Raw genomic sequence first — 12921 nt, 5'->3', positions numbered from 1 at the left:
TAATAATACATAAAAAAAAAAAATAGCTAGCCAAAAATTAGAGGATTGCATGGGAGAAAACAGCAAATCCTTTCATTGGCTGCCATAGAAATGTGAACCTCATTTGTTTCTTCACCTAAATTTTTATATATTTTTTTGTTTATTTTTGCATAGTATTACACATGTAAAAGAATATGTCGTAATTATTTGTTTCATGTGTAAAATAAAATATATCACTAAATTTGAAAGGGAATAATATAACTGGGCTTGCCACACACACACACACATATATATGTATAACGTGTGCATGCATATACTCATATATTAATCTCTTACATTTGTTATGGATTATATACCCCTTAAGGGGTTTGATAAAAATGCAAAACTCCAAAAATTGTAACACGAAAACAAAAAAAAAAGACGGGCATCATAATCCAAGCAAGATAAATAAAAATAATGTAAATATAAAGGATATAAAAACGTTGTATAATATATTTTCTTCTAATATTCAAACGGAAAGTGATAATATCAATTGTACAGACAAAACTAATGAACATGCTTCGTCATTTTTAATGAAAAAGGAAAATTACAATAATAACATCGATAGTAACAATAAAAAAGAATCTCATTTATTTTGTATACCTCATGATAATTATAATGGAACAAAAACAAGCAATTTAAAAAAAGAAGATAACTTATTTTTAAGCCAAATCAGTAATCAAAAACAAAAGGATATCGATTTTGATTTTTTTTCGGAATATAATGAAAAAGATCAGCCTACCAAATTAACAAAAATAAAACATTTAGACAAAAATAAAAATGAAATAAATAGTACTACTAACTTGTATCAGCCAAACCATGACCCTTTATTATATTTGAACGAAATAGATGATGTAAACAATTTTGAAAAAAATGAAAAAAACAATGAAAATATAAGCAAACTAAACAATGATGGAATGGATAAGCCCGAGTCAATAATGGATTATAATTGTTTTGATGAAAATCGCAGTAAAATTGAAAAAGTAGAGCAAAAAGAAAACGACATAACAATAAGCAAAATGAATGATATATTTATTGGGAGTGGTGAAAGTCAGAACATAGAGTGGGAAAAAATATATGAACCTTTTGATAAAGAATTTGAAAAAAATATAAGTTTCGAAAAAAATAAACAAGATACTTTAAATACTTCAATTTTATCTAATAGCATTTTTTTTGAAAATGAAAAAAATAATTATAATGATCTTGATTTAGGTAATGAAACATGGGTAACCAATGAAATGAACAATTATGATATAAACATAATACAAGATGAAGTAATTTCAAAAGAAATATTCTTTCCCTTTGATTTTAATTCAAATGCATTTCCAAAAACAAGTGCCGAAGAATCCATATATAATAACTTCGTTTTTAATGATAACGATAGTGATATGGTTAGTATAAAAAATGCAAACATTTTAGATGACAATACTGACATAAAGAAAGAAATGGCTAGTAGTAGTGAAAATTTAATTCAAACCCCAAGCTCATTCAATTTTAATAATCAAATTCAGATTAATAAAAATGATGAACTGTTTGAAAAAATAAAAGAACAAAGAAATAATGATATCCCTTTTAAAGATATCAAGCCAAATGAAGATCCATTTATCTTATCAGAAAAGTTTGATGAATTAATTTTAAATACAAACATGACTAGTCAAAATGATATCGATTCTATTTTTAAAGATGAACATAAAGCATGCTATAAAATATCTAACGAAATAGATATTGAGGAGGTAGAAAATTATTCATTGAAAATGATTAACGAAAAAAATAAAAATAATTCAAATGAAAATAATACATTTTTGAAAATGATCGAAGAGATTGAGAATGTCAGCAAAGACATCATTCTCGATCACTTCAAATTAGAAACTAACGAGACTATCGAGAATGATGAAACTAACTTAGAGACTAATGAGTCCATATATGATCCCCCAAACTTTGACAATAAAATTGAAACCATTTTTAATAACATTACAGAAGAATATAACAAAAGTATTTACAAAGAAACAAATGAATCAGAAATCCATTTTGAGAACTTGCAAAATGTAAATCTTCCTGATTTTACACAAATTCAATCCACATTCTTAGATAATAAGACAAAATGGAATGATGTATTTGCAAGTAAACAAGATGAAGACATATTTGTAAGTAAAAAAGAGGAAGACATATTTGTAAGTAAACAAGATGAAGACATATTTGTAAGTAAACAAGAGGAAGACATATTTGTAAGTAAACAAGATGAAAACATATTTGTAAGTAAACAAGAGGAAGACATATTTGTAAGTAAAAAAGAGGAAGACATATTTGTAAGTAAAAAAGAGAAAGACATAATTGTAAGTAAACAAGATGAAGACATATTTGTAAGTAAACAAGAGGAAGACATATTTGTAAGTAAACAAGAGGAAGACATATTTGTAAGTAAACAAGATGAAAACATATTTGTAAGTAAACAAGAGGAAGACATATTTGTAAGTAAAAAAGAGGAAGACATATTTGTAAGTAAAAAAGAGGAAGACATATTTGTAAGTAAAAAAGAGAAAGACATAATTGTAAGTAAACAAGATCAAGTACTACAATTTTATGAAGACATTTATAATATATTAATAAATAAAAATTATTTAGACATATTTTTAACACTAAAAAAAAATAATAATATTAATAATGACGATATGAACATTTATAATTTTCACATATATTTAAAAAATGTAAAAAAAATAAAAAAAAGAGGATTCAATGATATGTATGACTACACTGATTATATCCATAAATTTATAGAAGATATATACCAAATGAATGTAAAAAAATTTTTTTTTTACAACATTTATATAGATAATATAAATAAATGTATAAAAAAAAAAAATCTATTAATAAATAGTATAAGTAATAGTTATAATTTTGTTAATGATTTTTATAAAAAACATGAAAAAATATTAACACATGATATGTTTTATAAAAATGTTAATTATTCTCTTTATTTTTTATTCTTTATTAATACATTAATTGAATTATGGAAAAAAATAATTATAAAAATCAAAAATATAAATATAATACTATTACTCAAAAAGTTTATAAATATATTTAAAAAAAACAAAATAGCTTATGCATTAAAACAACTATCTAACTATTTACAAGCTGTCTATGATTTATTAAATAGACCTATACAGGATGAAGGACAAACAAAAATTAAAAAAATAATTAAAATAATAATAAAAAGTAAAACATTTAAAACGGTAAAAAAATATGTTTACAAAATTAATAATTCATCTTTTCATTTTACAATTTTATTTTCTTTAATATCTATACCTCCATATAAAAAAACTGCCACTATATTTGATCATCTTATGGAATATTTTTTTAAAAACATTAATAAAATATTACTAAAACAAATTAAAGACACATTTCAATATAACCAGGAAGAGAATAATGAAAAAGACCAACCACAAAATTTATCAACCTGTAAAGGGAATACAAAAAATGTGAAAGAAGTTGTTAATAATATTATAAAGTCAGGTAAAAATAACATATGCTTAATTAAAATTAAAAACTTCAAACAATTGTTTTTACAAAACGGTGGAGAATCAAACAATGAAACAAAACGAGAAAGCGGAACAAGCTTGTTAAATACTTTAACAGATATAAAAATAAACGATGAAATTTGTCTGTTTGAAAAGGAACTAGAATTGTATATTAAATATAATATATCTTTTTATCGTTTATTTTTTAAATTTATAATACCCCTTGTAAATAAAATAACAACAACATTTGAGAATTTAGAAACATTTTTTACACTATATGTAAATTATAAAATTAAAAAAAAAAAGAAATTATTTTTTTTTTATAATCCTTGGATATATAGTTATGACACATTTTTATCATTCTCTCAAATAAATATAATGTCAAATTCAAATAATTTAAAAAAAGATGAAAAGGAAGTTATTGAAACAGATCAAGAACTTGAAATATTTTCAAACCAAATAAAAACAAATATACTTATAGAAAATTCAAAAAATATTTTAAATCTAGAACAATCCATATTATATTATAAACAACTAGACAATGATATAACATCATCTAACATATTTAATCTCATTGATAACTTTTATGACTTTAAAAATATTAATCAAATCTTTTCACATAAAAATAAAATATCAGTATATCACAAAAATATAAATAAACAAAAAGATACTAAAAATAAAATTAACATAAATTATAATCATTTTAAAAATTATTATTCAGATATTTTAAATCTTTGCTATGATGAAAGATATATCAAAATAAATACACGTGCCTTAAAATACTTATTTTTTAACCTTCATTTTAACTAGATTTTTTTTTTAACACATTTTTTGACTTACATTTTGTTATTTGTTTTAGCCACCTCTTACCATTTCTTACTACTTAATTTTTTTATTATTTTTTGTATACACCCCCTTTCAAAACTCCAAACTTTATTTCACCACTTTTTTGTTACAATTATTAAAATTATTTTATTTGAAAAAATAGAAAATATATAGCATTGTAGAAATTTACATGTATAAGGGAAATTGTTATGCACCTTTTTTATTTGTTTTATATTTTTATCTCGATTTAAATAATACACACAAAAGTATGTATAAGTCTATAAATATGGCTAGAAAATATTTACTTATATTTTCTTTTACTATCTTTTTTATATAAAAAGATTAAGCAAAATTATGTTTCATTTTATTTGTCTAATTTATGATTAACTTAAAATAAGTACGATATCTATTTATTTGTTAATTACTCATTTTGTTATCTCTTTTTTTTTTTTCACATTTTTTAATTGTATTATATTGTAAAAATGGAGCTAGCCAAAATTTTTTTTTTTTTTTTTTTTTTTTTTTTTAATATAAGCTTACTTGTGTGCAGAACAACAAAATATAAAGATAACGAAATGGAGGATTCTACAATAAAAAATAATAACATCACAAATAAAAATATTATGAATGTTTTAAAATCAGTTAGTTTAGAAGAAAATAAAAAAACAGAACAAAATATTTTATACGATTTGTCTTATTATATGAATTTTTTAAAAATTTTAAGTGGTATAAATACTCACCAAATGGAATATCAAGGAATTATAAATATTGATAATACAATAAAGAAGGTGAAAAATATAAAGGATGTAAATATTATTTATTCTTCAAGAAAAAAATATAAAAATAATGTTAATGATGTAAAGAACAATATGAATAAGTTTGTATTCTCTTAAAGCTACTCCTTATGTTTCATCGTATCACTTTCTGGTCTTTACCCATCTATTATATTTTCGAAAATATATATACATTTTGTTATTATTTTTTTATTTAAATAAATATTACAGCCAAAATTGGTGTATAAATATATACATAACCTATTTATATACATAGCTATACAAATTATATTAGACTATACAACTAGCAAAAAAAAAAAATTTTTAACCATATATAAGTATTATTATATTAATTAGAGAAATAAAAATATTTCTTATAGAGCAAAAAATAGCTGACATATCCAAATTTTATATTATACATATAATCTTATGGATATATTATAAAAGTTAAAAAATATGTTCTTTAAAAAAAATGAACAATATCTCATTATATCCCATGTGGTCTAGTGGCTAGGATATTCGGCTCTCACCCGAAAGGCCCGGGTTCAATTCCCGGCATGGGAAAAATAAGAAAAAAGTTTTTTTTAAAAAATTGGCATAAAATTTATAAATTATTTTACATAGTTTTATAACAAAAGAAGGATATATTAGTTTGAAAAATAAAAAAAATTATTACAAATGTATAATATTGAAGTGAAGGGCCATTTCAAAATGCCACGTTTAAACACCCATTCGCTTTTTCAATATAATAGCTGATGGAATATATGCAAATAGAAATAGTTTAATATTTGGAACAAACGAAAAAAAACATATAGTAATAACATATTTTTATTAGGCATTATTAGGCTTTATTATTTCCTTTTTATTTTCTTTAAACATAAAAAAATCGAATTGGTTAAAGGGTTAAGTTAGTTCAATATATATTGTACATATACAATGCCAATACAGCATTATACTAATTGACAAAAATAAAAAACTGAATATGCATTTTTTTTAGAGCAAACTTAATAAATAATAATATATTACCCATTAACATTATATCATGAGATAAGAATTATTTTAAAAATTAAAAATATTATATTTAAAAAACTAATTTTAAAATATTATGGACAGACGGGGAATTGAACCCCGGACCTCTTGAATGCAAATCAAGCGTGATACCACTACACCACCTGCCCTCATAATTAATTTTCTTATTATGATATCAATATTATTAAATACTATTTTAATATCGATATAATATGTTAAAGAAAAATATAATTCGATTTTAATATTTTAAAAAAATTATATATTTTAAATATAATTAAAAAAATAATAATTAATACATGTAAATAGCAAATACATGAAAATAACAAAATATTTATAATCATATTTTTATGAAAAACCAAATATGTATTTGTGTATGCATATAGCTATATAAAAAAAAGTACGTGAATTTTTTATGCTATAAAAATTAAGATATATGTTTTATATTTTAAAAAGAAAACTAGCCATTACTATATAATATAAAAAAAAACTCAATTATTATTTTAGCTTAACTAAATAAAAGTACAATAATTAAGTACACTCATAATTAGCTATAAAATGCGTAAATGAATATCTTTAATGTGATATTAGATATGTTTGTTATATTTTGATGATAAAAAAAAATTAGTATTGCACATGTATGTCTACATATAAGTACAGGTCTATAAAGCATATATCTTTATATGCTTATTGCTTTCTTTTTTACCTAGCTTGTTCATAAAAATAACCATATAGACGATTGTCAGTCCCATTTTGAACAATTTTACAGTTTTAAAAATATCAAGATAATTTATGCAAGGATACAAATATATTTACATATATTAAGTTCATATTAAATGATATTACAAATAAAATTAAAAAATGTAAAAAATTGTTTTAAAATCTTAACTCATTTAAAAAATGAAGGAAAAAAAACATTCTTAACATGCAAGGAAATTGAATGTATCATTCCCACTACTAATGATAACCATCCTAAAAAAATTATTAACAGTCAGGTAAATAATATTAATAATTATAAAGAAGAAAATGAAAATAAATGTGTGCATAATGATAACAACCCAAATAATAATTTGAATGTTCAAAATGAAAAACATAATTATTTAACAAACTTTGTAAATGAACAAAATAAAATAGTATATGACAATATAAATGATTTAAATGAATTTTGTTTAAAAAACTTTAAAAAAATAAAATCTGAACTGTGTATACAAACATCATCAAATAGAGAATATATTCCATTCCATTTTTATGACACATTTTTATCAAATGCCCCGTTTCAAAAAAATGTTGTTAATTATGTAGACAATGTTATGAAGTTAAAGGAACTTGACCAAAGTTCCTTTTTTTCATGTGAAAATATAGACAAAAAGGATGAAGAAAAAAAAAATAAAGATAGCATAATTATAAGAAAATTAACTGACTGTTTTAGTGATGATATTATATCCGAAAATATACCTAACGAGGGTACATGTGAAACATTGAATAATATAAAAAATAATTCTGAATATAACCATAAAAATATGACCAAGTCAGAAATTTCTTCAAAAAATATACTTAATAAATCTTACATTGAAAAATTATGCCAACATAAATATTTACAGAATATAAACATTGATTCATATATAAAATTAAGTCTTTTGAAAAACTTTAATATAAAATATTTGACTACTAATCAATATTGTTTATTTCCACTTTTTTTTAAAGATTTAGATTTACTTGTTCATTCATTCAAGGGGTCTGGAAAAACGATTGGGTATGCTATCCCGTTATTACATAAAATTATAATACAAATAAATAAATTAAAAAAATATCATAAGATTAAAGAGAATTATGTGCATGCTTTAATCATTTGCCCAAATATTATTTTAGTAGAACAGACATATAATATCATTAAAAAATTAATAATGTATCATCCATACAATATAATATGTCATTATATTCATGGAAGAAAAAATATGAACATGCAAGGTGAAATAAATGAATTAAAAAAAAAAAAACCTCATATAATTATTACAACCCCAGTGTCTTTTATTAACCATATAAAATATTCAACTTCTTTTTCTAACTTATTTTTTTTATGTGATACAATAATTATTGATGAAGCTTATTTTCTTTTAAATCAAAATTACCTAAAAAATATATTAATAATAAAAAATATATTACCTAAAGGCCATCAAACAATTTTATTAACATGCATAGTTAATAATTTTTTAAAACAGCTAGCATATAGATTATTACGTTTAAATTATTTATATTTAAATTTTGTACATAATTGTATATTTGATAATAATATTTTCTATTCTTCTATTCTTATGAATATGATGAATTTTAATTCAAATGATAAAAGTTCTTATCAAAAATATTATGAACATGTACAGAATTTACAATTCCAACTTTATCATAAATTTAATGATCACTTATTACAAATCTATCAAAATAATATATTAAATTGTGATGATGTAGGCAAACTTTGGTATGCTAAAGATTCAAAAACGTTTTATGAACATGTTAATAAATTTAATTCATTTATTGTGCATCCCCAATTAGAACAAAGTAAAATAAAACAATTGAATGCACACACAAATGATCTAATTAATTTTAAATCAGAATTTTCAAAAAATGAAAACAATAAAAATTGTGTAAATAAAGAAGACATAAATGTTACCTATTATAATGGCACGCCATATGAACCTGGTGAAGAATTCGAAAAAATAGACAAAAATGTGATGAAAAATAAAAAAGAGTGTAACAACATATCTAATATTGAAAGAAATACTAAATTAGATCAAACTAATAGTATATCAAAAGCGTGCGAAAAAGATGATAACTTTGATGCATCCTTGATTGGAAAAGAACAAGAACAATATAAATATGAAGGTCCTGAAGAAAAAATAAGTAAATTAAAATTAAGTAATAGTGATTATAATAATTACAAAATGTATGATAGTAGCAATAATAATTATGAACAAAATAAAGGAAAAAATATTCCCACTCATATTTTTTTAAAACAGGAATATTTAATTTATGATTCAGATAAATTTGCTTCAATACTTTTTAATATAATCCATAAAGAATTTATATCAAATAGTTCATCAAAAATTGTTATTATTATGCCAACTGTAAAAATGTTACAATTTATATATGCCATTTTTAAGCACTATATATTTAAGGGATATTTATTTTTGCTATACCTAAAATGTAATGAGTTTAAAAATAATATTATTAACAATTTTTGTAATTCTTTTTATTATGATAAAGAAAATGTCAACTTCTCCATATCCTCAAGTCCCTTTGAATTTACTGATTTATCCACTAATCAAATTAATATAGATGAAAAAACAAATATGAAAAAGGATATCACATCAGATGAAAACATGCATAAGCCCACTTGTTTGAATCACCATGAAAAATGTTACCAAGAAAGAGAGAAACTTATAAATGAAGATCAAAATACCGAAACTAATTATTCGGAAAGTCTAAATTATGAGCAAGAATTTGAAGCATTAAAGGATATTGTAATTTTATGTTTACATAGCAAATTAAGTTTAGATAAAAAAATGTATACATTAGATACATTTAATAATGATAATGAAGTGACAAGCAAAAAGGGAAGAAAGAAAATATTATTTTCATCATCTTTGTTATATCAAGGAATAGAAGTTGACAATGTAGATTTGGTAATACAAGTAGGTATACGCACAAATATCGATGAATATATATTAACAACAAATATAGCAACAGCCAAAAATACACCAGGGAGAAGTTTACTTTTATTAAATGAATTAGAAGGACATTACTTATACACTCTTTATAAAAATAACATTATGATTAGTAGCGTAAGCAAAGATTATTTAAATTATTTATATAAAGACAATACTATTTTGGAATATTTATTAAAATATAAAAGACATAGCAAAATAATTCCACAAAATTATATTAAAGAAGATATTACCAATTTAAATGATTTAGTTGGTGATGAAGTAGAATGTAAAAATGAAAATAAAGAGAAAGATAAAAAATATAATAATTTTTATAATTATCCATTAAAACATATAGAGTGGCACACACATAAACATTTGCTTTGTTCATGTGAATTAATGTATAGATCATTACTTGGTTTTTATTGTGAAAAAAATAATTTTTTAAAATACGAGAAATGGCAAGTACCTAGTTTAATTAAAAATATTATTTATTCATTTGGATATTTCGAAAATTTTTATATAACAAAATGTATGGCTGCTAGACTTCAAATTATAAATGCACCTGACTTGTACATAAAATTTAATGCTACACCAAAAAGTGTCTTAATGTCATCATTACCATCTTACAAAGGATACAAATCAAAAATCAATGAATTGAAACGAAAACAAGCCACTAGTTCATTTGATTTACAAGAAAATTCCAATCCTTTTGACAAATCCATACCTTTGAAAAGGTAGCGAAATGATATATTTTGTAAAAAAAAAAAAATTAAATAGCTATCATTTTATGGCTAGTTTTTTTTTTTGTTCAGAAAAAAATTACACAATATGTGTGCATATATTTATGCAACAAAAATTGGGTATGAAGAATATACAAACAATTTGTACATTTCCTAACTATAAAAATTACATAAAAGTTTGTTACTAAAAAATTTAGTTTGTTTTAAAAAAAAAAGAAGAAAAGTTTAATTTATGATATTGCAAATTATTCAAAGATGATGTTATTATTTCGTCGTAAGACATTTACAACAAATCGTGAAATAGACAAAACTTCATGAATATCTTTGCAAGAATAAATGACAACTTTTCCAGAACTAAACAACAAAACAGTTCTAACTGAGTTTTTATTGCTTATATGATAATTTTGTGTAAAATTATTTTTAACAAAATTTTCTAAATTTGTTTGTGAAATTAATTTATTTAAAAAATTTTGATCAATTTTTATATATATAATATTATTAATATCAGTTAATATATTTTTAAATTCAATATAATTATAAATTCGTGATATATCAAAATGTTTTAATTTTATTTTAAAAACACATACTAATTGTTTAATATTAAATTTTGTCATATCAAAAATCATATCGTCTCGAATTGTATATGACCATTTATCATGGATATTAAATTTGTACATAAATTTTTTGCTAATCTTATTAATATTATATTCATTATTTATAGGAACATTTTCGAAATTTAAACTATTTCTTATTCTTTCTTTATTTATATTTATTTCCTCATTTTTTTTCAAAAAGTTTAACTCGTCATCTTTATTTGGTTTGGCATTATCACTATTCAATAGTAAAAGTTTTTCTTCCTTTTCTTCAAAATCGGAAAAATTATCCTCAAGACGTAAGAAGTCATTTTTTTCACAATTTTTATGACTGTTCATACAGTTTTGCTCAAGTTCATTATTTGACTCATCAAAAGGAATAGTGCCCATTTCTAAAGGGTTTAATTTATCTATCTTATCTCGTATTTCTTTGATAATATTTTCACAATTATTTATGATATCACTAGTTCCTTTCAAATTGTTCATTACCATGTCTGTTTGCTTCAAACTTGATGAAGGATGATCTGGCTCTATGGATTCAATTTTTTGATTTAAATTATTGTTGATAAAACTGAAGTAATTGGATGTGCTTTGTTCTTTAGTATCGTCTATTATATCCGATGGTCTTGTATATTCAACTTGTTTTTGTTTATTTTCATGTAATAAATTTTCTGTGTGTGTTTGAAAAGATTTATCTAAAGCTGATGGAAAGTTGTTTGGTTCATTTTGTTTGGTTTTGGATTTATTGTAATTCCAAAATGTTTTATATTTTAATTTTTTAACAACTTTAATTAATATTAGTAAAAGTTTTTTTAATACTAATGAGCCATGTATATGTATAGATCCATTTTTATGAATGAAACAAACTGTATGGCTTTTTGGAAAAAAAATTTTAACTACATTTTTACGGATCTTATAATTTTGAAAGTATAGAAAAATATTTTTTGGTTTTTTTTCATCACTAAATAAGGATTCATTTGTTTTTTGTTTTTTTTCATTATCTTCAAAACTTATATCATCATATATAATTTCAGTATTTTTAAATGTTCTAGAAATAAGTATTAGATCATTTAAAGAAAAGGTACATTGTAAATCCATAGACATCCAAATGTTTTTTATAAATATATTTATATTTAATATATCATCATATATTATATTTTCTTTTATTTTTAACATTTTTATAAGTATTTCTTTTCCTTGCTTGCTCATATTTTTTATCATTTCACATTTTACATAATTGTTCTTTTCATTTTCATCCACAAAATTTGGAATTTTATTATTTCCCCTTTTTTCCATCCTGCATCTAAATTCCAAAATGGCATAAAAAATCTAACTATACCTACTTTTGCTCATCCTATTTTTTCTGATAAGTTTTAACTGAATAAGTTAAAGTGACATTCATAAGTAAAAAATAAAAAATATTACAAAATAAATAAAAAATGGCTAACTTAAATAATAGAAATGATTCTCAACTGGGAGGTATAAACATATTTACGCATGTATGCCAATAAAAATATGCCCCCGATTCTTGCAAAAAAAAACTGAAAAGTTTTGAAAAAATTTTGAAAAAATTTGAAAAAAAAAAAATAATGCTATTGGGTTTTCAGTGAAACAGTTTTGCTCTTTCAATTTGTATATGTTCTTTTTCAATTTTTTTTTCAAAAATTTTAATTTTTTTCCCTTTTAATTTTGTAAATATTAGTGAGTTTGTTTCCGTTTGCTTCCGTTAG

General features: G+C 21.8%; 4 protein-coding genes and 2 non-coding genes across 6 annotated transcripts; 4 read left to right on the top strand and 2 right to left on the bottom strand.

Moving 5' to 3' along the window:
- Nucleotides 1-356: 356 nt before the first annotated feature.
- PVVCY_0601330 (conserved Plasmodium protein, unknown function) lies at nucleotides 357-4343 on the top strand (the record flags this gene model as incomplete). The annotated part of the gene is made up of 1 exon (XM_037634119.1): nucleotides 357-4343. The coding sequence occupies one exon, from the start codon at nucleotides 357-359 to the stop codon at nucleotides 4341-4343; it is 3987 nt and encodes a 1328-aa protein (XP_037490266.1).
- A 590-nt stretch (nucleotides 4344-4933) lies between these two features.
- Nucleotides 4934-5251, top strand: PVVCY_0601320 (conserved Plasmodium protein, unknown function; the record flags this gene model as incomplete). The annotated part of the gene is made up of 1 exon (XM_008627273.2): nucleotides 4934-5251. One exon carries the CDS (start codon nucleotides 4934-4936, stop codon nucleotides 5249-5251), a length of 318 nt encoding a protein of 105 aa, XP_008625495.2.
- A 372-nt stretch (nucleotides 5252-5623) lies between these two features.
- Nucleotides 5624-5695, top strand: PVVCY_0601310. Its single transcript has one exon. It is a non-coding gene; the product is annotated as a tRNA-Glu (tRNA).
- A 542-nt stretch (nucleotides 5696-6237) lies between these two features.
- Nucleotides 6238-6309, bottom strand: PVVCY_0601300. Its single transcript has one exon. It is a non-coding gene; the product is annotated as a tRNA-Ala (tRNA).
- Nucleotides 6310-6993: 684 nt separating this feature from the next.
- Nucleotides 6994-10596, top strand: PVVCY_0601290 (DEAD box ATP-dependent RNA helicase, putative; the record flags this gene model as incomplete). Its single annotated transcript, XM_008627272.1, has 1 exon — nucleotides 6994-10596. One exon carries the CDS (start codon nucleotides 6994-6996, stop codon nucleotides 10594-10596), a length of 3603 nt encoding a protein of 1200 aa, XP_008625494.1.
- Nucleotides 10597-10843: 247 nt separating this feature from the next.
- PVVCY_0601280 (conserved Plasmodium protein, unknown function) lies at nucleotides 10844-12487 on the bottom strand (the record flags this gene model as incomplete). Its single annotated transcript, XM_008627271.1, has 1 exon — nucleotides 10844-12487. One exon carries the CDS (start codon nucleotides 12485-12487, stop codon nucleotides 10844-10846), a length of 1644 nt encoding a protein of 547 aa, XP_008625493.1.
- Nucleotides 12488-12921: the final 434 nt, after the last annotated feature.

The sequence above is a fragment of the Plasmodium vinckei genome (assembly GCF_900681995.1).
Source record: "Plasmodium vinckei vinckei genome assembly, chromosome: PVVCY_06".
In the NCBI taxonomy this organism is placed as follows: domain Eukaryota; phylum Apicomplexa; class Aconoidasida; order Haemosporida; family Plasmodiidae; genus Plasmodium; species Plasmodium vinckei.
Note: the sequence above shows the minus strand (reverse complement) of the source record. Positions and strands in the feature narration are given on the sequence as shown.